The sequence below is a fragment of the Dreissena polymorpha genome, chromosome 4 (genome assembly GCF_020536995.1).
Source record: "Dreissena polymorpha isolate Duluth1 chromosome 4, UMN_Dpol_1.0, whole genome shotgun sequence".
Classification (NCBI taxonomy): Eukaryota; Metazoa; Mollusca; class Bivalvia; order Myida; family Dreissenidae; genus Dreissena; species Dreissena polymorpha.
The window spans coordinates 58,732,375-58,760,200 of NC_068358.1; the positions used below are offsets into that span (position 1 = coordinate 58,732,375).

The following is a 27,826-nucleotide window of genomic DNA, read 5'->3' on the forward strand; positions in this document are numbered from 1 at the left end:
TACCTGGGTGTATACTGCACTGTACCCAGTGTAAGGAAAATACTGCCTCAGGGTAGTTTTTAGAATATTTTGGTACTCCAGGTACTTAGCACAATACTGAAGAGTTCTCCGGTTCCTTTTAGTAGTATCTCAGCCAACAATGACCAAGCAAGCACCACTGTGTAGTTAAAGCATTATCTTTATTTCGTACACAGATAATGCTGTGGGTGATATGATTGATCAATTTGTGAATTTCTGCCTCTTTAGATTATCATAACGAAATAATATTAGTATGTAATATTTATTAACACACACAAACCATTTGTCATACTACTACTAGCACAACTGGTGCGTTGCCTAATGCTACGTCCAACAGCATCACTACCGATACCGCTTTATTATTCACTAAATCAAAACAATACTCAGGTAAACCTACTTGGTAAACGTTAGTTAAGATTCCTGGGTACGAATTGTAAGAGCATTAGTGTAGGGAAACCTAAATAGTGGTTATTATTACAGCGAAAGAAGTTCGCACTGTCACCAAAGTTGATTTCACTTTCATTTTGATGTCATCATGCTGACATGTAATGATGTTGCAGCCAATTCTTAACTCGTTAAACTCGAAATGCATCGTTCTTGCAAGTACATCGCCAAGAAGAAAATTGCTGTTAGAAAATATTGTAAGTCCGTGTAGAGACACATCGTCTGTGGGAAGATTTGAACAGAAGACTAAATCAAAATCATATGAAATTATGATAACTTGAAGAAAGCTGATGCAACTTATACTGTTTCGGATTGTGACAGAGCACAAGTTAAACGACTTTTTCATTTGTTTTTACGCAGGAAAATCTTAATAATGATCCGCAGGTATATGATATGAACTTTGATTATGAAATATAACTTCTTTATTTATCATTTTATGATAAGATTCTATTAATACTTTGACAAAACAACACTTACCTGAATACCACAATGGATTCCACCCAAACACTACCCCACGCCCCAACCCAACCCTTTTTTTATTTTTGAAAGATCATCTAATAAACGACCACACCCCACATTATACCCCCCTCTCAACCCCTACCCACCCCCTCCCAAAATTTTTTTACCTTTTTTTATCAATGGATCCCACCCAAACAATACTCAACGCCCCAACCCAGAATCCCTGCCTCCCGCTCCCCCCAATTTTTTTTTCCTTTTTTTATTTTTGAAAGATCATTTAGTTAATGACCACACCCATTATACTATCCTCTCAACCCCACCCCCGCTCCTTTTTTTTTAAAATCAATTTTTATTTTTGAAAGATCGTCTAATAAATTATTGAATATGAACAATTTCCCCATGATGGCTTACGTTATACTGTCAAGCAGTCGAATAGTCGAGTGCGCTGTCCTCTGACAGCTCTTGTTTAAAAAGAGCAATATCGAAGCAATAAGTCCAGAATGACTTCCCCTTGAATATGAGAAAATTTTGAAATTCCGCTTGCTTGCGCAAATAATTCCACAGTTTCTATCTATCTCATAGTACTGCCTCACGCCTCTCGCGAGTATTATGGGCAGGGTGCGCGTTGGCTGTTAGTAAAGTAAAAGAGTAAAAGCTGAGAAAGGTATCTTTCAGCAAATTAAGAATTTGTACAATAATAAGGATAGTGTTGTTAGGTTGTTAAGAGATTTAAAAGTCATGTAGTATACAAGGGGTAAAAAAATGGATAAAAGCAATTCCCATGGGTTTAGTGGCTAAGTTGGGCTACTGCCTGCTTGAAGCTCTCAAGGTCAGGCAGCATTGCGACGGGGTGGGGTAACCTGTTCCACAATACTGTGGTGTGGGGGAAGAAAGAGTACTTAAAGTAATCGTAACCTGTATGGACTTGACGAAGACTGAGGGGATGCATGTGTCTGTTTAACCTGGTTGGGGCTTCAAGATAAGATGGGAGGGATATGGCCACAAGATGGTGGTAGACTTTGTAGAAAAGGACGAGTTTGGCATCTATGCGTCTGTTCTCAAGGGTGCGCCAGTTGAGTGTATTTTGCAGTTGTGTGACACTGGTGTTATGGGAGTAGTCATTTTTTACCCATCTGACTGCTCGCCGCTGAATCATTTCTATGTTGTGTTTGTTGACCTGAGTGTGTGGTGACCATATGGGGGAAGCATATTCAAGTTGGGGACGTACTAGTGTTTGATAGGATAGTGATTTGACCTTTTCATGTTTTGTCTTGATGTTACGTTTGAGGAGACCTAATGTTTTGTTTGCATTTGTTGTGATCCTGGAGATATGTGTGTTCCAACTTAAATCATGGCAAATGTCAACACCAAGGTATTTTGCGTCCTTAACTGGGGATAGGATTTGACCATGAAGCTTGTATTGGTGCGCAATGGGCTTACGATTCCGTGTGACATGGAGAACCTGACACTTGCCAGGGTTAAACTCCATGTCCCATAGCTCTTCCCATCCAATTTTTTCATCCAATTATCTCCAAATTTGCACAGTATCGTTATATCAATGAGGACTTGAACCCTATTGAATATGAGCAGTATCGGAGAAATAAGTACACAATAATTTCTTGAATTTGTGAAAATTCTCCTAGTTTGCGCGATTAAGTACACAGTTTCCATCTTATTCTTTCCAAACTTGCACAGTGTTTATAGCAGTAGAGCGATTCAGGCCGTCATGGGCCTCTTTTTTATATTACCTTGTGTGAATGCAGTTTACTACATGTACCTTTAAATTCATTATCAAACTTGTGATCAAAGGTCAAAATACAGCACACTATTGTCAAAACTCTGCGTCAACGCAGAATTCAGGACTATTTAATGCCTTCTTTGAACGCACTAGTTTTATCTTCATTTCAGGGACTTAAATTCAAAGTTATACCTTCCAAATTTGAGGAGAATCTTAGCAAGGAAAGTTTCTGTTCTCCACTGGATTATGTAGCCGAGACAGCCAAACAGAAAACATTGGATGTCGTGCACAGGCTTTATTCATCTGAGGTGAGAAAGAAAAAATGTTGTGGCCAAGACAATCTGTTGATTTCGATGTTGATTAACCCTTTTCCCCATAAGAAGCAAAGTAAAAATGGCTTTTGCAAACAGCATAAAACCAGAACAGCCTGCGAGTAACTACAGTCTGTTCAGGTTTTATGCCCTTTGCTGCTCATCAGTATCTTAGGTTGGAAATGAAGCCTTTAAAACTTGAATATAGTAAGAAAGGTTTTTAATTATACGTGTATGTAACTTTCTAAGGGATACCAAATGCGTAAAAATAAATATCTAAGTGGGAAAGGGTTAAATGGGATGTAACACGATGTACATTACATAGTCTATATTCCCCTTGAGGTATGAAACTACCTTTTGAGTTAAGTAATGTCCTATTACATTCTTGAAAGACAAAAGTAATCTGTTTATTGAAGTTTTCAATATTAAAATTTACTAACATGGATTGTTAGTTGATGGACTCAGGAGTAATTGTTTATGTGCTTCACAAAAAGCAATACACTTATGATTAATGCATTTGCATTAAATAGTGTTCCAGAATAGCCTCTGCAGTGCACATGGGCTTATCAGGAATGACATTTCAGGGCTAAACTGGACTTTGAAAAAAAAATGATAAAAAATGATGGTGTTGTCCCAGAGAAGCTTTTGCAGACTGAACAGGCTAAGCTGGGACAATACTCTACATGTAAACATAATGTGATGAAATAAATATTAGACTGATTTTACTGCATACTGATGTCACTTTTTTTAGAATTGTAGCTGAGGCAGTAAGTTAAAATGTAAATATTTTTTATGAATCATGTTTTGCTAAATATATCATAAAAAATAGAATAATCTAAAGTACATTAATTTCTTATAAAGGTTCCTCCGCCAGATCTTATTATAGGAGCAGACACAATTGTGACGCTTGGCAATGAGATATTTGAGAAACCCAATTCACGTGAGCATGCCGTGGAAGTGCTGACAAGGTAAGGGTATTAATACAAAGCTTATTTAGAAACCAGTCCAATGCAGTTTTTATGCCCCCGAAGGAGGGCATACAGTGATCGCACAGTTCGTCTGTCTGTCCTTCTGTCACACTTTTGCATTAAGGTTTGGAAAAATGCTCATTACTTCTATGTCGCCTCAGATGTAACCTTCATACATGTTATTTGGTATGCATGTGTATATGGACAAGGCCTTTCCATACGCACACAAATTTTGACCCCTTTGACCTTGACCTTGAACTTAGGGTCCGCGTTTAGGTTTCGAAATATGCGTTTAGGTTTCGAAAAAAGCGTTTTTTGGGGGCATATGTCTTCCGATGGAGACATTTTTTGTTTTTGCGAAAAGTGAGAGCTTTAATACTCATCAGAATGTGCGCGGTGGCATTTTAATATTCAATTGAGACTTCACAGGTGTCTTTGGGATCATCTTTTAAGGTTACTGACCAACGCCCATATCTTTGACTGGTAATTTGCCTGTTTAAGTCTTTGAAAAGTTATGTGCAAGTTGAAATTCATTTGTAAGAATGCATACAACAAGATTATATGTCTCTGTGAATACTATTGTTGTAAAGTAAGTCTGTTCATAATGAAAATCCTGTCTAGGCCAAAGTATCGTTCCTGATTAGCCTGTGTGGACTGCGTAGGCTAATCTGACATGAAACTTCACACTTATGCATTAAACAATGCTTTAAATGATATTGGATCATTTCTATTTTAAAAGCAATATTTTAGGTTCAAGTCTCAATGTGTTCCCATACATAATTTTATTTTATGCTTTCCGATGGTTTATAGAGAAATATCATTGAATTAAAACTGATATTTCACTGTTTCAATCAGTGGAACATAACAGTAAAAATTATCGATAAATTTTATTGTTTGACTGGAACTATTTTTAGATATCTTTGGTTTCCCCATTGCAACGCCCCTTTGTTACTAAAGGCGATTACTCTGCATTGAATGTTGATAAATACATACAGATAAGCTTCTCTTTGAACACACATGTAATAACATTGGGGGGGGGTCCAATGGGGAATTATATTGTCCGGAATGGCCAAAAAAAGTATCATTTGTAAGCATAAAATAACAAGAAAATTTGTTGGATTTGTGGAATATCAAGTTTAATTCACTCGTGAAAATATCATTTTCTATGGTAACTCTGAATAAAAATCAATATTGCACCAAATCCAACAAATGTCCTCTATATATTGTACAAAGGATTGGCCATTTTCTTCCTTCACAGGTTGAGTGGATCTTCCCATGAAGTTATAACCTCTGTAGTCCTGGTAACACAAAGTCCTGCAGGTGAGTGAGCATCATGTAATTCCTCAGCTTGGAAGTTAGTATCTATTGCTTCAAGTTAAATTAAGCGTATGGTATCCTAGTGTCCCAAGGAATTTACTCTACAGTTCATGAAACACCTGATAGAATAAGATAATCTTGCCTGTATTCAACTACATTTGTGTAATTAATTTTGGAAAGTTCAGTAACTAGTTCCCTTGATATCAGTGCTTTTTATACAGGAAATAATTTATATAAAACTAATATTCTCCACAAATTCGTAATACAAACCAAATTAGAATTTTTTTTAACAGAGCTGCCAGTTGAAATGATAAACTAGTGAATATATTTGAACTTTACTCTAGGAAAATGGGGCTAAATGCATGTGCATAAAGTGTTGTCCCAAATTAGCCTGTGCTCTCTGAAAAGGCTATTCAGGGATGACACTTTCTGTGTTTTATTAATTGTTTTAAGAAAGTCTCTTTTAAAAGAAAATCCAGTCTAAGTGGTTAGTGTTGTGTGTTGTCTGTGACTAGCCTGTGTGGACTGCACAGGCTTATCTGGGACGGCACTTTACGCTTATGCATTAAGCCCCCTTTTCCAGAGTGAGGATCTATTGCAGAGCCAAAATACAGTATAGTTCAGTTTCACTCACAGACTGAAGTGGTCATGGGAGATTTGTCGCAGAGGGTCATTGAAGCCTATGTCGACACAGGAGAGCCCATGTGAGTTTCTTTGAATGATCTGCCACCATGTAATTGATCTACTTTCTGATTATATCTGGCAAAGGGAAATCACTCTGTCTGTTGGTCAAAATATGTTATAGTTTGTGAAGCTAACTTCGTCCAAAGTTCTCAATCAAGTAAATTGAATCTTGAAAACTTAATTAATAGTCACTCTCAAGGAAACGCATAATTTATAGACTCAGATAGCAAAATAACTGCAAAAAATCTCTAATTATGTCCCAGGGGTCAGAATTTGACATGTAGCATTGTATGATTTTCCCGTACCTAGCTGTTCAAATGCCCCAAAATATTGAAAATTGCTTAGAATATGTGTTCTTATGATATCTAGTCTGATTTCTGCAATGATTACGGAAACATCCCATTCTCAGAACTGTTCCGTTTCTTTGGGTCTCCATGAATGACCTAAGGCCGTTGGTTCTCTTGTTATATGATTGTAATAATTGGCAAAATGTCAAAAATACAATCAGTGGATTTACAATCTCATTTGTAGAAGTGTACTAGTGATTTTTTTTAAACATTTCTGAATATGAATTTTGAGTTGTTTATAGTGGCCCAACATCCTGCTCCATTTTCCTGTGGCAAACGCTAATTAAAACAAGAGTTCCACGGTCCAAGACATATGCCCCCAAAACAGGGCTTTGAACTAGTGACCCCAACTTCAGTAGGGGTCATCTACTGTCCAAGGCCAATGCACATGTGAAGTATCAAGCCAATTGGCCAATTCGTTGACAAGTTATTGATCGGAAACAATTTTCACACTTATTAAGACAGTGACCTTGACCTTTGATCTAGTGACCCCAATTTCTATAGGGGTCATCTACTCTCCAAGGCCAATGCAAATGCGAGGTATCAAGCCAATTGGTCAATTCATTGATGAGTTATTGATCAGAAACGATTTTCAGACTTATTGTGAAAGTGACTTTGATCAAGTGACCCCAATTTCAAAAGGGGTCATCAACTGCTCAAGGACAATCCACATGTGAATTATCAAGGCAATCAGTCAATTTGTTGACTGTCCAAGTTCAATGCACTTGTGAAGTATCAAGTCAATCGGTCAATTTGTTGTTGAGTTACTGATCGGAAACGAACTGGTCTACCAACAGACGACGGACATCCGGCAAAACAATTACCCCTCTCTACTACGAAGGGGGGCATAATAATTGGTGATATAGCAGTTCTTTTTGTGGCACGGTCACAGTATTGTTGGGGAAATAACTTAACCAAATATATATCTATAATAACCTCTTGCTCAGAATGTTGCAAGTTGTTGTTTTAATTAAATCTTGTCCAAATCTGGTCAAGGTCAAATCAAGTTGATGTAAATTCTATTTCAGGGACAAGGCTGGGGGCTATGGGATACAAGACTTAGGAAGCACGCTTATACAACGGGTTAATGGTGACTACTTCAACGTCATAGGATTCCCTTTACATCTATTTGCCAAAGAGGTTCTACGCTTATTTCCAGAGTAGACAAGGCTCTAGGCTTGACATGGGCATTTTAATATGTATTTGAAACAATAAATTTCTGACAGTGGTTTCATACTTGTTTCGTCTATTAAATATTGTAGCTAATAAATATGGAAAAAATAAATACATAGACATAAACAGGTGTTGTTATTATCCCCCGCCATAGGCAGAGGGATATTGTTTTGGCATTGTCCGTCCATCTGTCCGTCCGGCATTGTTGTGTCCGGAGCCATATCTTCGAAGTCCTTCGGCGGATTTCATTGAAACTTGGTATGAGTATATATATGAACAAGAGGATGGTGCACGCCAAATGGCATTGTGCACCATTTATTAATAATGAAGTTATGGCCCTTTGTATCTTGAAAAAATGCTTTTTTAAGTGTCAAATATTTTGTGTCCAGAAGCATATTGGCGGGGGATATCAATTCAACGAATTTGCTTGTTTTTTATGCTTCTGGCATAATAAATAGGCTTACATGATCTTAATATAAAGTTCAAATGTCACAGTGGGCGGTTGAAGATTGTGCATATCGCCTATATTGATATAGTGCGAGTAATGTTTGTTTTCGGCACACAACTTTATTGTGTATGATTGAATTTCAAACTTATTTTGGATCATCATATCATGACATTTGTATTAAATTATTGTACGCAAAGTCAGCAGATATTTGTGATGCAAAGCAGTTTAAGCGATATTGAAAATTAAGCAAAATAGTTTGCTTGCATTTAGTGTTTATCAAATAATATTGGCACCATCTCTGGTCATTCAGTCCTGCCAATCCATTTACTGTCATTTAGTAACAATGGTTAACAATAGTTAATAAGCATTTGATAATCAGTGGACTAGTAAATTGGAATATGATAAACAGGGAACCACCTACCTCTCCCAACTGTAATTTAGCATGGACACATAACAAACACTTGGTAATTATCTATGCATACTCCATGATTTGTTTGCCAAAATCAACAAATTAACATATCTCCACACAAATGTGATTTAAAAAAAACATGAAATTTCGTGCTGACAAATAAACTGGTAAATGATTTTACTGAATTTAAAATAGATGTTAGTGTTTAGGTTGTTCTTTTATTATGCATTTGGGATTCCCAAATAAATCCGCAAAATTGATAATTGTATCACAGCCATGTGTTGCATGCCCTAAGTATTGCTTTTGCTTAAAGGTCTGTGTTTATAGTTCACACAATGTCTGTCACACAACACCCATTTGATAATTTGACGGGGAATTCATGTCAAATGGAAGCATTTCTAGGTGTTTTAACTATGGAATAAAACATGAAATGTTCTGTTTTAAAATATCAGATAAAAAAGGATGGCCAGGTTAAATGGCATGTTCATGTTAAAATGAAATACAATGATCTGTATGCAATATATATATATACATGTATTCTACATATGCTTTCAATGACATAACAGAAACACTTAAACTCCATATGCTTTAAATGACATACCGGTAACAGAAACACATGAAAAACAAACACAAACAACACTATAACAGTATCACAGAAGTTATCAGGAGGTGCACCTTTATAATGAGAAAATATGGTAAGTTTTACAAGCAAAAAACTGAAAAAGGGTAGAGTAGGTTATTTTATTAATTTGAAACAAATGATACTGATGCTAGTTTTTTAGTTATTTATTAGAAATACATGTACTATTTGTCTAAAATAATTAGTCAAAACTAAACTAACCGCACATTTAGCTGTAGTATTCGAAAACTCTCGTTATGTTTGGAGTTGAATTGCATGAGATATATCGATGTACTGAAAATGATACCACACTGAAGAAAAATGAAAAACAAACACAAACCAGCCTAAACAATGCCAAAAAAGATGTATTATCCCTTTAAAATATCTTGAAACGTAAATTTAACTGTCTCTGATATGTTAACATACCATGAACATGGCCGAAATTTGGTCCAGAAAATGTAAATGAAACCAAAGCAACACAAACAAAAACTTGCACTTGCATACATTTCAGAATTTACAGAATCAATCAAGAAGATTTCTTAAGCATTACCATTACTTATAGACGAATGTTAAAAAGAACTAGAATTAAAAAAAAGCAAAACAAATATTTATTAAAACTGAAGATTATTTTTCAGCATTACCAAATTACTGTTGGGGAAAATTATGCTCAATTGCATGTAGTTTTCCAGACTCTTCATTCCCTTATGAAATGCAGAAAATACTGTTCAGCACAAACAATTACAACACAAAAATAATATTATCAGTAACTTAAACACTCTAAAGGCCAAAGTAGAATTCTACCAGTATTTGCTGGAGATGAATCAAGTTTAAGTTGTAATTTCATTATTATTGACGTTTGCGCCGAACTATGACTTCATTTTGGTATTGACAAATGACGAGCAATGTCATAACGGACAAGCAATGTCATAACGGTTCACAAAAAATAGTGAAATCATTTGGCATTTTGTTTATTAAATGGAAGTACAGTCATGACTATTTATGTCCTTATTTGCATATGTAGCAGTTTCATCAGGACACGAAAAACAGGACACCTGATGGGATTATCCAGTCAGAATTCAGAACATTTCTGTCATAATAAAAATATATAATTATAATGCAATAAAAACAAATCAAAACAAACACTAAGCTGTATGGTCAGTTAACAATAAATGAGAGACATATAACAACATTTAATGCAATTAAAACAGCAATTATATTACAGCTCAGCAATATTTTAACAGCAAAAGCTATAAGCATACTAAGAACACAAATGCTTGCACATCTGTTCTTTGCATGTATTCATCAAAATAGGCCAAAATCAAGTTATAAAGCACTGTGGGTTATCTTATATAAGACGGGCTTTTACGTATTTCTGAAAAACATTTTAATTCTTTGAATTTACCTATTGGTATTAAACTAGAAAGCTGTATTTTTACGCAAGTATTAAAATGAGTTGTGCCATGTGAAAATGGGTCTTGTACCTAATCTGACCAGCATAGCTCCAGACCAGCCTGCGCCTCAGCACAGTTTGCTCTGAAGCTACCACGTCCAATAATGTGAGACAAAACCTTGTATGACTATTCAGACAGCGTAGATCCTGACCAGATTGCGCAGGCTGGTCTTAAGATGCTGGCCGCATATTGCATAAAACCCATTTTTAGATGATGCAACTCAAATGGTCTACCATAATGGACTTTTACAGTTGCGTAAAACTTTAAAATCTTAACTAAGATTCTATAATGGATTTGAAAAACTAATTGCACAAACAATAATATCCAAAAGTGATGCTTTGAGCACAAACACACAAATACCAAGTAAAATGATTCCATTACGACAAAATTACCAAACATTTGAAGAAAAGCTATCAACAAGCCACATACAAAAAAGCTTGAAACAAAGTAATTTTGATCAATTTGTTAAACAGCAAACAGAAAATAACAGCCAATTGCATACAAATGTTTAAAAAAAAAGATCAGCTGGTTATTAACATCAACAGATTTCGGAGCAAAGCCTACAACCGTATGCAGTTAAATAACTTTAAATATTTAACCGCCTCTGATATGTTATCACCACTCCACTGTTTTATAATAATGACAAACATTTAGTCCAGAAGATATGTTTAAAATTTTATCAACACAAGAATTCTTTGATGGGCCATAAATGACACCGTACTCTCTTTGGACGAGACAGTTGATATTACTTTTAGTTGAGTACAGTATGATCTAGAGTTATCAATGTATTCTGGCTGTACAGCACATCTTTTGGCAACAGAGCTCAACTTAGGCCAGAGACAATGTGAAAAATGACATATATCATGCCAAAATTGTCAGCAATTCACAATTAATGACATTTTGTGTTTTTATATAAATTTAAACAAGAGATGTGTTTGTCAGAAACACAATTCCCCCTACTGCGCCGCTTTGAAGCCATATTTTTGACCTTGGATGACCTTGACCTTTCACCACTCAAAATGTGCAGCTCCATGAGATACACATGCATGCCGAATATGAAGTTGCTATCTTCAATATTGCAAAAGTTATGACCAAGGTTAAAGTTTTGGGACAGACACACAGATACAATGACAGACAGGCCAAAAACAATATACCCCCGATCTTTCGATCCGGGGTCATAATAAAATGTTTACGTGACAATTTTGATTTATGAAATAGAGACCAGTAAGTTGAGTATGTAATACCATAGTTTTGATACAAAATATCATAGAGATTGCTTTACTTGCGTGAATAGAAGAAAATCATCATGGAACAGTAAAACATACATGTAGAGTAAGAAACATAGTTAAGCTATAGAAGAGTGCATTCTTTACAAATTTCCTCACAAAGATTCTCTATTACCAAACAGTACTAGCAAATTAATTCTTTATAAGAACCAAATCAATTTTAAGTAATATTTGTTACACATAAACCATGTAAATAAAAAAAATGTAAATCTGCGATAGAAGGCTTCATGACACTTTTTGCCACAATGTAATGTGAAATTTAAATGAACGACTTATATCCTGATGATCAGGGGCTAAATGCCAGTTGAAGATAAGTCTAGTATCATAAAGCAAAATATAGACTTTACCTTTACAAAAGGATCAACTTGCATGCAGTGGTCCTTTCTTCAAAAATACTTTCCAGGCCAATTTCACTAAGCTACATTAGTAACTTAAGACTAGTTTCTAGAATAATATTAAACGAATCTGAAGACACAGCGATTAAGTTTAAGAAATGTATAAGTATGTTTAAAAACAGGGCTCAGAAAAGAAACCACAGAAATGTTCATGGCACTGTGTGTCTTGACAGATTACGACTTAATAGAGAGGCCACTCTTTCAAAGTACATGTACATGAACTCATTGATCAAGACGGACAGAAAGCCTATTTCAAAACCATACAAAAGTTCAATATTACAACACTTATTTAGGTGATAGCAATCTATCTAAACTGAACAACATTAACTTGTTTACAGTGGTCCATACTAAATGTTACTTTAAGGAAAGAAAACCAGGACACGCTTGTGGGAACATTAGCATATGCAAGCAATAAACACTTGATCCAGGTTGTCACTGTCCACCTTTCCACATGTTCAGACAAGAAAACACACACGACAAATGCCAACGGGTCCCTTTTGGTTCAGAGTGATCTCCGCTCACTTGACGCTTCCAAAGTACTCTTCAAGCTAGACCATTGAAATTTCAATGAGACAGTTTGCCAATTTGAAAAAGACAGAAATATCCACCAGAAAAAAGCCTAGGGTATTCAGGTCCCAACTGATGTAGATCAATTACTATTCAGGTCCCATTTCAGCTACATGTATATTGATCATTGTTTTTGCTAGTCTACAGTGGGCCACTGGCAGACTGCGCTCCCTTGAGATAGGAGAACGTTGAAATCTTCATTGGACAGCACGCCAGTCCCGCCCCTGCTCGATGGTCTGTCATGTGACCTACAGTTTCCCAGCTGAAACAGAATAGAGAATGCAGTTAGGTGTGAACGAAATAATTCTGAAGTTTTCATTTATCATTGGAATATTATCAAACGTGGAATTCTCATAAGTAGGAATTAAACCACTAAGGATTTAGTCCAAGTGTTTCAGAGATATGCATCCGAATGACAAGAGATTGCCAAGCAATATGGTCCCCTACCGGTAAAACTCCACCATTGTCAGTAAAAAATTATTTTTTTTAAATATTTGTTGCCATAGCAACCAGAATTTTTGACGTAGGCACAAAATGAAATGACGTGCATAATATCCATATTGCCATCTACCCATGTTTCAAGTTTCATTAAAAAATATTAAGAACTTTTAAAGTTATCGCAGGATCCAGAAAAGTGTGACGGACTGACTGACTGACAGACGGAGTGCAAACCATAAGTCCCCTCCGGTTTTTACTGGTAGGGGACAAAAAATACCTATTTATTGGATGATAAACAAGGATAATGCAATTATCTTGAGTCTGACAAGTTTTGACAAATATGATCAAATTGTTAATAAAACTGTGGAAAAACAACATACCAATTGCTTATGACTATGTTAATTTGATAACTTTTGTGTTCTTTATCTATCTTAAAATCAGTATTTATCATGCAAACATAAGAATTTTTTTCAATTATCACAATTTTACTATTGATCAATGTGAAATTACGATTAACCACTTACTCTTGTATAAATTAATGAATGGTTGAGTATTGTTACTAGAATGTACGCTAAAGTCTTAACAGTGACAGGAGTGTTCACTTAATATTTCATATACATGTATTGTATTCAGTTGAACTAAAAAATAACATTCATATTGAACATTTATCATGGGTCAGAATTACATAAATCTATTAAATTTGTTGAAAGCTACAAATAAAGCACTGCATAAGCAAGAACTGGAGCGCTACAAAAACAACTTGCTGAAACAAAGGTAAACCAATTTATAAAAGAAAGGATAAATTGGGAGATAAAGATAGTAGCGACATAGTAAGATCATGTAAACAGTGGATGCTACAATATAAAGCGAAAAAAAATATAACTAGAGTTTTATCACAAACGTTACCAATACCCTGCATCACTTCGTCAACTAAGTTTCAAAGTCAAATACTTAAGGAATGTGTCGATTACATGCACATCTATACATCTATGTTGTGATGACATATTTGAACTTTCAATTTAGTGGCCTCAGAAATGTGAAGGTAGAAACACACTTTCGTCAGACTCAACGACCAATCAAAAAACCGACTGAATGACTCCAATATACCCCCTCTTAAACTTTGTTTAAAGGTGTATTATTGCACAAACAATAATTAGGCCTCACAGATCGTTCAGATGCAACATAAGTATAATAATCCTCATTCTGGAAAAACTTGGCTTAATGCATGTGCCCATAGTGTTGTCCCCGGTTAGCCGGAGCAGTCTGTACAGGATAATCAGGGACAACACTTTCTGCCTACACAAGATTTTGTTTTGAAAGTACCTCCATTACATGAAATTTCCATAAAAGCTAAATGGGTTGTCCCTGATTATAGCCTGTGCGGATGGGATGAATTTTAATGCACATGCATTAAGAGCTGTTTTCCCGTAGTGGGGCTTTAATAATATTACAAACACATTGAACGTGGTAATAAAGAGCATAAGATATATCTCCAAGCGCTGAGCTCAGTACAGGAGACTCAAGCTCTAGTCTTGGGTAACACCCTACCTGCCCCACCCCGACAACATGGGGTGTTGCTATAGGTCTCAAGGTGACGGGGGATCAGAGAAACTGAGCCCGGGAGTAGGGCCACGCCTGCCCCGGCCCGAGATATCTCTATGGGGGCCTCTCTTGACCAGCTAAAACAGAGTGGCCCAGATATGTAATATCAATGCACAAGGCTTCTTACTGACCATACAAGGTCTTAGTGAACTGATATCATAGCATCCAAAGGACAGATATTCTTATTTGTACCGATTTTAATTAATTAAGCGTTTATTGTAAATTAGTGAGGCTGACTGGCATATGGGCATTCTTTTTTATTAATAGTTTACCAAGATTGAAAAAAAAAAAAATTGATAGATTTTAAATATAAATGAGTGTTTGGGTTATTAAATTATACATTTTAATTACAGGATCTTAATAAATAACCTTTTTCTGGGGATGTATGCATGTCACCACAATCTGCAATTAGAGAATCATTGACTGAACCAAAAAAAGCCACATGCAATGTGCTAACATGTCAAAGGAATACCTGGTTAAAGAAATATACGCATGAATGCTGTGTCGCCATAAAACGTATTAGTAAACCGCCTCGCACTACCGTAGTTACCAACAAAGTGTTGCAGCTTGAAACAAATATCTCGCGATTGATAAGTGGATGGTTTCACAGATGTATTACTTTTCAATTGTGTACATCAAATAGCCAAAGTTCAGTTTAATTAATTATTACCATAAGCCACATAGATTTAAGGTCTCTATTTAGTTTCATGATCACAACTTAACAAGTATATAGGGCTTTGGATGGGGTTGGGACTATTTTATCATTACCAACCATTCAAACACAAAACACTGATAAAACAAGGGCTGTTTGTAAAACACGCATGTCCCCCAAATGGGCTGTCAGTTGTAGTGGCAGCCATTGTGTAAATACGTTAGAGTATGATTGGCAATTTAAAGAAGAATTGCTCGCATGACTCATGGAGTTGCTGACGAGAGTCTGTTGTTTATTTGTCATAAACTTCAACCAGATATATATTACTGCTTAGAGTCACTGTGACCTTAAACTTTGACCTAGTGACCTGAAAATCAATAGGGGTCATCTGCCGGTCATGACCAATGTCCTTATGAACTTTGCTGATCCCAGGCTTAAGCATTCTTGAGTTATCATCCGGAAACCATTTTACTGCTTCAGGTGACTGTGACCTTAAACTTTGACCTAGAGTCGTGAAAATCAATAGGGTTCATCTGTCGGTCATGACCGATGTCCCTATGAACTTTCCTGATACTAACCCTAAGCATTTGTGAGTTATCATCTGGAAACTATTTTACTGTTTCAAGTCACTGTGACCTTGACCTTTGACCTTGAGTACTGAAAATCAATAGGGGTCATCTGTCCGTCATGACCAATGTCCCTATGAACTTTCCTGATCCCAGGCTTAAGCGTTCTTGAGTTATCATCCGGAAACCATTTTACTGTTTCGAGTCACTGTGACCTTGAACTTTGACCTAGTGAACTGAAAGTCAATAGGGGTCATCTGCCTGTCATAACCAATGTTCCTATGAACTTTCCTGATACCAGGCCTAAGTGTTCTTGAGTTATCATCCGGAAAGCATTTTACTGCTTTAGGTCACTGTGACCTTGAACTTTGACCTTAAGTCCTGAAAGTCAATCTGTCAGTCATGACCAATGTCCCCATGAACTTTCCTGATCCTAACCCTAAGTATTCGTGAGTTATCATCCAGAAACCATTTTACTGTTTCAAGTCACTGTGACCTTGACCTTTGACCTAATGACCTGAAAATCAATAGGGGTCATCTGCCAATCATGATCAATGTACCTATGAACTTTCCTGATCCCAGGCCTAAGCGTTCTTGACTTATCATCCGGAAACCATTTGGCGGACGGACAAACGAACCGACAGATGGACCGACATGTGTAAAACAATATACCCCCTCTTCTTCAAAGGAGGGCATAAAAAACATGTTCTACCATGAAATGGGAACCAATTCACATGCACTTGTATGCTTAGAAAGTTAATTATATCAGTAAAATTGAAGTACCCGGTATTTCTGAAAACTAACTCTTAATTGACCTTCTTTACAAAGTGGCGCTACAAATGTTGGATTAGGTTATATACTTGGTGTCAACTGACAACATGTTTCCTCATAGTGTCTACAATGCCTTGAAATTCTGTTCTTAAGGAGGTGATATGAATGCCACGATAAAGATCTTCTTGGAATCAGCAACAAACCTGTAATCTCTCTTGCGCCTACAATGCATTGCAATCTTCTAACCATAAGCCAAGCCTTGCAGGCCATAAGCGATAAAGGTAAAATAAGGGGCAAAAGTGTCCATGTATTCTATTTGTTATGAGCTTGACGCACATTTGTGTCCCTCATTCCCTTCCACTTTAGCAGCGCTGTTAGGTGTAAGTCAATAATAAGCAATACCAATCAGTTCAGGCTAGCGTAGAAATGTACTTTTTCCATATAAAACCTATGCCATATACAGTAACAAGGCCATTGTCAAGCAATATGGTCCCCTACCGGCTCCAAAATTTGTCAGAAATTCCACCATTGTCAGAATCTTTTAATATTTTTTTTGGTTGCCATAGCAACCACAATTTTTAACGTAGGAACAAAATGAAATGACGTGCATAATGTCCATATTGCCATCTATCCATGTTGCAAGTTTCATGAAAAAATATTAAGAACTTTTAAAGTTATAGCAGGATCCAGAAAACCACCATTTTCAGCAGTATTTCTAGTCAATTTGTTGCCCTAGCAACCAAAATTTTTGACGTAGGAACAAAATGAAATGACGTGCATAATGTCCATATTGCCATCTATCCATGTTTCAAGTTTCATGAAAAAATATTAAGAGCTTTTAAAGTTATCGCAGGATCCAGAAAAGTGTGACAGACAGACTCACAGACAGACGGACAGACGCACAGAGCGCAAACCTTAAGTCCCCTCCAGTGAAACCGGTAGGGAACAATAAGCTGATGGTTCACCTGAGTAAAGGCAGTTGGGGGAACAAGCCCATGTGCCCCACAATCAATACAGCCCTTTGTATCACAGATTTTGTCAGTCATAATTTTTTTATTTATACAACGCCGTAAAACAACTTTCTGATTTTCATAAACACTATCACCTCTAGAATTCTAGGTAAATGTATTGATTTATGCATTTTTAACTGACCAAGCTCGTAAACATTTAAACAATCATAACACATTCTCCATAAATAAACCAGCACACTCACCAATTTTTCAGCGGATCGTACGCTTCCACAGAATTCAGGTAGTTCTGCCCATCATGGCCCCCGACAGCGTACAGTCTCCCACCAAGGGCAGCAACTCCTACACCGCCTCTTGGACACGACAATTTGGAGAGCATAGTCCAGCGTCCAGTTTTTGGGTCAAACCGTTCGCAGGTGTCGAGCGAAGCATTGTCATCAAATCCTCCTAATTCGAGTACATTTTCGAGCATGCAAAGATTTTGACAAACTGAATGTTTTAATTTTGGAAGGTTTGCTCATTATATTTGCAAATTTTGACAGTGACAGAATGGCAGAGATTTTTTATATATTTTGAAATGCACTTCAAATAATATTCTTACACATTCACTCTTTGTCCACTCTTAAATGATAAAACTTCTTTCATTGCAAATCTGGAAGCTGCAATTTGGGTCGTCCTAAAACAACAGCTGGGAGTAAATTACACCCAGATATCACAACCTATGCAAGGTAACAATGGTGCCTACCCTGTGACCTTGAAGTCTCGAATTTTATCCCCACTCAGGGAGCGTTCCCAAGATGTTAACAATCCTAAGACACAGACTCAAAAAGAATATCAATAAGAGCAAAGCCTTTCGATGCAATGAAGCAGAAAAAAAAAACAGGTTTAAACTAACCCACAGCATAAATGTAGCCATCAAGTACTGCCACCCCAGCCCCTGCCCTCTTGTTTGTCATTGGGGACAGCAGGGTCCACTTGTTGATGAATGGGTCATAGACCTCACACTGATCCAGTGAGGATGTACCGTCATTGCCACCTATCGCATAGAGCTGGCCCTGGGTTCCAACAGTAAGTAAACCGTAAAAGGCATGTCCAATGATAAATTAATTATGCCTGCCACATTTTAAAATCTGAATATATGATGACATCCTTTAATAGGCAACAAATAGCATGATGAGTAAAACATGTTAATTATATGCTAGGCACTCAAAAGCATGTTTCTCTTTAGTTCTTTATCCCATGCGAAAGATGTCCGGCCTCAGACATTTCCTTCAATTTGCTTAGGTCCGATATTATTGTCAAAACTGTCCGACAAACAAATATACATAAAATTTTGTATTGGTAAAAAATGGAATCAAAACTAGGAATATATAAACAAAAAACAACTGGTTTATGGTTTTTTTACCTTCATAGATTATTTAACTTTAAAATAAAACAGATTTCACCAACCAGTCGAACTTGCTATCTTAAATGTTGATGTAACAAACTCCATGCGCGATTCTTAGAACCAGTCAAATACTGCACCTCTTTGTAGGCGACACCATAAGTTTGATTAAAGAAGAGCCAGGTTGGATTAAATCTAGTGAGGTGCGGTAAATTTGAAAAGTTATTGGACCTCATGTCTGGTTAAGATTGTTTTGTCTTTCGCATGGTTTGTTCATACCACTATTCATTTAACTGCAATCCAAAAATTATGTTAAGTTTTGATTGGAAAAAATAAACAACTTTTAACATAAGTAAACTTCCTGATACAGGCATTTTTCAAATGGCTTGATATGAAGTTTGAGGTTTAATTATCACAACAAACTTATTCCAGGGGAACAAATATTTAACGTTTGAAGTCAAATTATTGGGAAAGAGTGCATGGTTGAAAAGTTTGGCTAAGGTAAGAAGACATATTTCGGCCCCTGTTATATAAGGAAAACGGGAATTTGTGACAAAAGAGATGACATGGGTGGATAGGGTATGGTGTTAACCAGCAACTGTTGCATTAATTGTATTAAGTATGGGGGGTTGCTGCTAAATAAAAATGAAATATTTGGTTACCAAAGAAAAAAGTTAATGATTCCTCATCTTAATCTTAATTAGGCAGTGTTTCTTCAACATATAGGGAATAGGTCAAGGGCCATTTGGATTTGGAATTAAACAAGGGCTGTTTGTAAAACATGCATGCCCCCCATATGGGCTGTCAGTTGTAGTGGCAGCCATTGTGTGAATACGTTTTTTGTCACTGTGACCTTGACCTTTGACCTAGTGACCTGAAAATCATTAGGGGTCATCTGCTAGTCATGATCAATGTACCTATAAAGTTTCATGATCCTAGGCATAAGCATTCTTGAGTTATCATCCGAAAACCATTTTACTATTTCAAGTCAGTGACCTTGACCTTTGACCTAGTGACTTAAGAATCAATAGGGGTCATCTGCCAGTCGTTATCAATGTACCTATGAAGTTTCATGATCCTAGGCGTAAGCATTCTAGAGTTATCATCCTGAAACCAGTTAACTGTTTCGAGTCACTGTGACCTTGACCTTTGACCTAGTGACCTGAAAATCAATAGGGGTCATCTGCCAGTCATGATCAATGTACCTATGAAGTTTCATGATCCAAGGCCTAAACATTCTTGAGTTATCATCCGGAGACCATCCGGTGGACGGACCGACAGACATAAAAAGTTATCAAACTTTAACCAAGGTTAAAGTTTTTCATCCGGAAACTGTTTTACTGTTTCAAGTCACTGTGACCTTGACCTTTGACCTGGTGACCTGAAAATCAATGGGGTCATCTGCCAGTCATTATCAATGTACCTATGAAGTTTCATGATCCTAGGCGTAAGCATTCTTGAGTTATCATGCGGAAACCATTTTACTGTTTCGAGTCACTGTGACCTTGACCTTTGACCAAGTGACCTGAAAATCAATAGGGGTCATCTGCAAGTCATGATCAATGTTCCTATGAAGTTTTATGATCCTAGGCGTAAGCATTCTTGAGTTATCATCCGGAAACAATTTTACTGTTTCGAGTCACTGTGACCTTGACCTTTGATCTAGTGACCTGAAAATCATTAGGGGTCATCTGCTAGTCATGATCAATGTTCCTATGAAGTTTCATGATCCTAGGCTTAAGCATTCTTGAGCTATCATTCGGAAACCGTTCAACTGTTTAGAGTCAGTAACCTTTGACCTAGTGACCTGAAAATGAATAGGGGTCATCTGCCAGTCATGATCAATGTACCTATGAAGTTTCATGATCCTAGTCCTAAGCGTTCTTGAGTTATCATCCGGAAACCATCTGGTGGACGGACCGACGGACGAACCGACCGACGGACGGACCGACCGACAATACAATATACCCCCTCTTCTTCGAAGGGGGGCATAAAAATCTCGACATTTTGACTAAAATATGGAATTTCATCTTAAAAATACTTTGAAATTGAGAATAAAGGGTTTAAAAAAATTATATTTAACAAGAGATTGCCAAGCAATATGGTCCCCTACCGGTGAAACTCCACCAGTCAGTACAATTTTTTTTTAAATATATATTTGTTGTCGTAGCAACCATAATTTTTGACGTAGGAACAAAATGAAATGACGTGCATAATCTCCATATTGCCATCTATCCATGTTTCAAGTTTCATTAAAAAATACGAAGAACTTTTAAAGTAATCGCAGGATCCAGAAAAGTGTGACGGACTGACTGACAGACGGAGTGCAAACCATAAGTCCCCTCCGGTTTCACCGGTAGGGGACAATAAAATTCAACTCATAGAGCTGGAAAATGAGATGAACTGAATGGTGCAATAAAAAAAATACTCTTAAAAAAAAACTTTAATAAGAGAATTTTGATATTTGGAAGCACACACATGAACCGCATGCAAGATATTCTCACTATGGGTCAACATTCTGACCCCAGCCTCACCCTGAGTGCAGCCACGCCCACTCCCCCCCTGGGAAGGTTCATGGAGGCAACCTGGGTCCAGCTGTTGGCGGTCGGGTCGTAGCGCTCCACAGTGTCGAAGCACGTCTTGTCATCAAGCCCTCCGACTGCATAGATGGCCCCTCCCAAGCTAGCCAGGCCAAGACCACGGCTGGAGAAATATACGAGCCTTATTCTGGGAAATCTGGGCTTACAGCATGGGTTGAGTGTTGTCCCAAATTAGCGTGTGAAGCCCTGAAGGCTCATTAGGGACGACACTTTCTGCCTAGACTGGATTTTTTTTAAGATGAGACTTTCTCTCAGCGAAAAAAAAAAACACCATAAAAACGGAAAGTGTCCTCCCAGATTAGCCTGTGCAGACTTCACAGGCTGATCCGGAATGGCACTTTATGAACAGGCATTAAGCCCAGTTTTCCCAGCACGAGGCTCATGTAATAATTATTGAATGAAAAGATCATTTTACCTCCTCTCTAAAGCCCTTAGCCAGGTGTCTGATGGCCTACTACATATGGAATCTTTTTTGATGTATGTTGAATAAAATCATTTTATATTAAAACAAATTATTGCATTATTTTGCCACCTGTGAACTACAAAGGAGAAACTTACACCTGTAAAATTTCCCCATCATATATTGATATAATATACAAAGGTGGTGATTTTTATAAAATACTGTATACATGTATTCAATTATTGTAATAATTCCTAAATGACCTATATGCAAATCAACACAAATTCTATCCTAAGCAACATTCTAAACATTTGTGAATCAATTAATAAAACTAACATCACCACAGAAAATTTAATATAAACTGTAAAAATTAATTACAGCAAGTTACATGAACAATTGAAAGAGAAAGACGTAATCAAGAAGTTGCTGCATACACCCCTGTCCGCTGGGTAACCATGGAGGCTACCTTACGCCACTTGGCTGTGAAAGGGTCGAACACTTCGCCACTGCCCAGATGCTTGGTTCCATTGTGACCCCCAACTGCATAGATCTGGTCTGAGGAAGAGAGTAACAAATAGTTATGACTGATAAACTTATGCACATACATATACTTATATTCACCTCCTACAAAAATGACATAGTTTGATTGGCTTAGAGCGGTTTCCATACAAAAAATGGCATCTGTTTGATACACTTTTAGATAACTCTTGTTATTATATGATGTTTATGCATATGTACACACTGACATTAACATGAAATTCTATTTATCCTAAAATCTATGATAACAATGTTAATGAGACAATCACAATATTAGCTTTTAATTGTTAAAATCAATAAAACACTTGAGCAACTAATCAACTAATCAATTTCAATTTAATTTTTGGTGTGAGCCATGCAATAAATTTCTTTTTTTTAATGAATACAACTTTATTTTTTAATGATTCTTCATTTTTAAGTGAATACAACATTATTTTTTAATTTTATATAACATTATTAATTAATGAATACAACATAAAGTCTTAATTCATACAACATTGTTTCTTAATGCATACTAATTAACTTTTAATTTACTGCAAAATTATTTCTTAATGAATACAATATAATTTCTTAATGAATGCAACATTATTTTCTTTACAAGTATAACATTATTTATTAATGAAAATAACAAATTAATGAATACTGTCTGAACACGTGTTCATGCCCTGTACCATTGAGGCAGCAGACGCCCACGTGCCTGCGCCGGGTGTGCATCTCAGTGAGCTGGTACCAGCGGTTCTTCATCGGATAGTAGCACTCGATAGTCTTGTAGGGGTCTCCAGAGGCCCCCCGCCCTCCTACACAGAACAGCACACCTACAGGAAGTATAGTAAAGTCTTGTATAATGTCCCCCTTTTCTGCCCTCAAATTACATGGTAGTTAAACTAAAAACTAGTTAAAACCAATTACATGTATTACACATAATATACATTACTTGAAAAATAAGATGACAAAAATTGTGTTAGTGTGAAAAAAGGATCAAGTTATAATGTAAAGATTAGAAAATTAAGTCACATGCCTACTTTTCCATCTTTTGCAGGATTGGCAAAATAGTTATAACATTGGCATATTAATTTGAATGTTTGCCATTTAAATGGTTGAAATGCTATTTGAAAATGTGTATTATTATTCAAAGACAAGAATAAAATAATTTACTATTTGTAAAAAATATTTGTGTCAGTGTTTAACTATTAAATACAACAAAATACAGCCATTTCAATGGACCATATAGTCCGGTGCCCAAGGACAACTCTTAAGCGATAAAACAGAAGATGCTGCTTAAAAGGTGGATAGAAGGGCTAGTCTTAATACACTGGTAATAATAATTGTCTATATTGTCTAAATACATTGAATTCTTAGAAAAACACAGGAAAATATGGTTTTTCATCATAGTCTCAGCATTATCTCTGAAAGCTTGAAATGTTTAAAGTGTTAACGCTATATGACTTAATAGCATAATGATATTTTGTTGACAGGAAAATATTGCATTATTACCAGCATAACTTTTTCTGGGTCTCATTCTGTCGGTGAGCTTGATGTCTGAGACCAGGTTGCCCTGGTACATGTGATAGTACTTGGCCTCATCTAGAATATCTCTGCAACCAAGATCTAGTCTCACCAGATCATCGGTAGCAACCTTCTCCATCAGGTAACTTGTTTCAATTAGGGGAACCTTAATCTTAGAAAACAGCATGGCTAAATGCTGTTTACGGTCAGCGGTGTTGTGTTTAATCCATGACATGATCGCCTCAAAAACTTCTGTCTCATTGGAAACATTCAAATACTCTGAGCCAACAATTGAATCAATGACGTTTGAGGACATGGAAAGAAATTCAGGTGTTTTGGTTACATCAATGAAGTTTTCTGTGATGAAATCTTGTGTATATTTGATAAGGTTTTCTCTGTTATGCTGCATCGCAAATGCATGCACCTGAAGACAGTTCTCAGCACTCAGGTGTCGCTTCATAAATTCAGAGCATACTTTGGCAACATTTTCAACTTGCAGAATGCACGACACATACAAAATGCTCTGAACATTCTCTACAGTGATAAGAATTTTTCCACTGTAAGCATACTTTATCATGTCAGCCATGACGTTTTCGTCAATGTCTTGAATTGCTACAACATCCTGTCGACTCTCTGCCAAATTGCCCAAGAACATTGCCCTAAAATAGCCACTGATAGTTGCTAAAATGATACGATGGCATCTGAAAGATTTCGACCCACAAACAATCTCAACATCACAGATTTCCTTTCTGTCTAAAAATGTGTTTAGTGTCTTGTATGACTCCTTGAAGAAATCAGGAGTCTCAAACTCCATGGTGACCTCTGAATTTGAAAGGGAATCCTGGTCGCCTGCATCAAATCGAGGCTGGAAATCTGATTCACGTATGGCAATGTTTGGAGCAATGGCATAATGTTCATCCATGGCGAGACTGTCTAATCTTTGTGGCAAAGTCGGCGCGTTTGCCATGATCCTATTAAATGAAACACTTTTATCTGCTGTAGATATTGGAAATCTGGAAACAACAAATCTAAGATGAAACAACGATTGTGTATGTCAGAAACACTATGCCCCCTGTTGGGCCGCTTTGAAATAATATTTCAATATATCATTTGGCAGGTTTAGAAATTATCTCCCTTTTAAAGCATATTACTTCCCTTGGATTTTATTTTTTTACTTTTGACCTTGAAGAATGATCTTGACCTTTCACCACTCAAAATATGCAGCTTCATGAGATACACATGCATGCCAAATATCAAGTTGCTACCTTCAATATTGAAAAAGTTATCCCAAACTTTAACCAAGGTTAAAGTTTTGGGACAGAATGACAGACAGACAGCCAAAAACAATATCATTCGATCCGGGGGCATAACAATTCATCATATATATACACTGTCTATCATCACCAACGGAAATAGATAACCAGCTAAGCAAAATTAAACATCACGAAGGGGGTAGTGCTCGTGAAAAGAATAAAGTTTACCATTTTTATCGCGAACGTTTTTAAAAAAACTGTGTGACAAATTAATAGTGGAAATATCAAACTTATATCGAATGTAGCTGGGATTTCTTTATTAATACATTAGAGTGTTGAAATAGATCAATCATCAGCTACCTGGTACCGAAAATTAAGTTCATGGGGCCATCTTTTTTCCTTTTGTCCGAGGAAAATATAATAATTTTGCCGAATTTTGCAATGGTGTGCAAATAGAATTATAGAAACTATCAATTATGCCAGCTTCAGACCAAAAATCAAGTTAGTATGCAAATGTTTCATGGATAAAATATAAACTTTGTTGTGTACGGCGAATAGAACCTGACGTGTACGGCGTATAGCACAATAAAATTAAATTGTGTACAGCAAATAGTTTTGAGTTTGTAAGGGAAAATAAATGAAAATTTCGCAAATACGTGTCCATCTTGGTATAAAACAAATAAATACACTTATATTCTTTACGATGAGACCGTTTATGGCCAAAGAATACGTTTTATGCATACCAGGGGGTATTTGATATTTTAAAAAAAAATGCTTTGTTTTACGGGCACCTGCTACATAGAGAATAACAGGTTACTGTCCGACCTTTTTGTAATATATCAGGCAAGGCTTAGAATAATATATCGGCGAGGCTTGCCGAGCCGTTATTTTATTCGTGCCGAGCCTGATATATTACAAAAAGATCAGGCACTAACCTGTTTTTCTATTTATCATACCTCTACGTCCCCGATTTTTAAGAAATAATGAAAAAATCGCTATAAACAGAAACACAGGTTACTGCCTGATCTCTTTTTGTAATATATCAGGCTCGGCGCGAATAAAAAAACAGCTTGGCAAGCCTCGCCGTTATAGTATTCTTAGCCTTGCCTGATATATTACAAAAAGATCAGACAGTAACCTGTTATTCTCTATAGATCAGGCAGATGTCAATGCGGTGGTATGAAAAATGGATCGACCATTGTTCAGTCCGTATTCTAGTTTAATGTGATTCTAGTGTTTTTCATTGTAGTTATGTTTCAAAATCAAGATGAATCGATAAAATATTTACTTACAAGTGGATTCCAATCAGGATTTTATATTCAACTTGTGTAATTATTGGAACTTAGCTGACTTTCTGTTCACAGCGTTGTAGCGTTCAACCGCAAAGTAAGCACATGTGCTGTGTTTGCATATTTATTCGGGGGCGAAAAAAAAGTTTAAAATAAAGATTTATACATCATTAAATCGGGCAAAAGTCTGCTTTTAAGAACATATATGTACATTGAAAAAATATTTTCTTAAAATCATTTTAATTTGCGACAACTTTGGCCAATACGCTGCAACTATCGCCGTACATGACTTAAACTATTCACTGTACATGACTTTTGCCATAAACAACTATTCGCTGTACACTATAGTCATTTTAATTTAATAGATTTCCACGAACAATAATCAAACCAAGACAAGAAATAGTGTTAAGATGGTATATATTGCATTTAAGAATAGGAAATCAACTCCATACCCGATGGCAAACCATGTAATCATGAAAGAAGAGCTGTTGCTTCGAGAAGTTCCAATTTCAACCCGGTATCAAGCAGTCATAAATTTGTGTAAATAACACTTCATCAATACGAATTGCATGATAGATACACATTTTTAAACAGATTAATTTTTCTGTAAGATGCCTAACTCGCACTGGTTATCCAGGAGCGAGTTATTATTAGATATTTTAGGAAATACTGACTGCAATCCATGGTTGGTTTGTTTACTTTCGCTTAGCTGGTAATCTATCTGATGACAGACAGTGTATAAGGACCAACATATTTTTCAAGTATCTGTGATATTGACAGAATAAATAATCAACATTGAAATAACAAATGGTAAATAAATACTATTAATAAACAAAATCAAATTGCTGAAACCCAGTTAGAATAGTGCATACTATATTATAATAAACACAATTGTTATGTTTATTAAAACATTTCGATTTATAAGACTGCCCCTTTATAAACTACGAGAACTCGACCTCCCATTATTTTACTTGTCCGAACTAAGTTTATCCGAAATCGATATTTTCGTCTGCATTCAGAAAAATTCAAAATAGTGCATCTTGGATAGAATCAGTGCTATTTAAAAATATTGTATTTAACTAAAATACATGTAAAAACAATAAATTAACAGTTTTAATATTATTGTTATTGTAACTTAGGTTGAATTATTATTGTGCTTCTAATACTGCGTCGAAACACCGGATTGTTGACATTCCAGCTGCGTCGAAACACCGCATTGCCTCAAT

The 27,826-nt window shown here is 36.3% G+C and overlaps 2 protein-coding genes across 5 annotated transcripts; one reads left to right on the forward strand and one right to left on the reverse strand.

Moving 5' to 3' along the window:
- Nucleotides 1-492: 492 nt before the first annotated feature.
- On the forward strand, nt 493-7,514 carry LOC127876044 (probable bifunctional dTTP/UTP pyrophosphatase/methyltransferase protein). The gene is made up of 6 exons (XM_052420896.1): nt 493-659; nt 2,830-2,967; nt 3,832-3,938; nt 5,197-5,258; nt 5,857-5,959; nt 7,315-7,514. Exons 1-6 carry the CDS (start codon nt 567-569, stop codon nt 7,448-7,450), a joined length of 639 nt encoding a protein of 212 aa, XP_052276856.1. The 5' UTR covers nt 493-566; the 3' UTR covers nt 7,451-7,514.
- Nucleotides 7,515-8,375: 861 nt separating this feature from the next.
- LOC127876030 (kelch-like protein 8) lies at nt 8,376-27,822 on the reverse strand. Of its 4 annotated transcripts, none has more exons than XM_052420874.1 (8): nt 27,767-27,822; nt 24,047-25,071; nt 23,224-23,367; nt 22,450-22,570; nt 21,550-21,718; nt 18,527-18,686; nt 17,877-18,078; nt 8,376-12,896 (listed from the first exon to the last, which is right to left on the reverse strand). In XM_052420874.1, the coding sequence occupies exons 2-8, from the start codon at nt 25,023-25,025 to the stop codon at nt 12,776-12,778; spliced, it is 1,896 nt and encodes a 631-aa protein (XP_052276834.1). In that variant the 5' UTR covers nt 25,026-25,071; nt 27,767-27,822; the 3' UTR covers nt 8,376-12,775. The 4 variants fall into 4 exon arrangements, with proteins under 4 accessions (XP_052276834.1, XP_052276836.1, XP_052276833.1 ...); XM_052420876.1 differs by having other exon boundaries at nt 24,047-25,029; nt 27,767-27,797; XM_052420873.1 differs by having other exon boundaries at nt 27,572-27,786.
- Nucleotides 27,823-27,826: the final 4 nt, after the last annotated feature.

Bases quoted from the DNA above. Each gene is read 5' to 3' on its own strand.
- LOC127876044 (XM_052420896.1), top strand. From the start codon at position 567: ATGATGTTGCAGCCAATTCTTAACTCGTTAAACTCGAAATGCATCGTT. The intron at 2,968-3,831 runs GTGAGAAAGAAA...TTTCTTATAAAG, and splicing joins ACAGGCTTTATTCATCTGAG to GTTCCTCCGCCAGATCTTAT. The intron at 5,960-7,314 runs GTGAGTTTCTTT...ATTCTATTTCAG, and splicing joins GTCGACACAGGAGAGCCCAT to GGACAAGGCTGGGGGCTATG.
- LOC127876030 (XM_052420873.1), bottom strand. From the start codon at position 27,615: ATGCAGACGAAAATATCGATTTCGGATAAACTTAGTTCGGACAA. The intron at 21,719-22,449 runs GTATGCAGCAAC...ATATTTCTCCAG, and splicing joins GTTACCCAGCGGACAGGGGT to CCGTGGTCTTGGCCTGGCTA. The intron at 12,897-17,876 runs GTGAGTGTGCTG...ATTCTGTTTCAG, and splicing joins TACGATCCGCTGAAAAATTG to CTGGGAAACTGTAGGTCACA.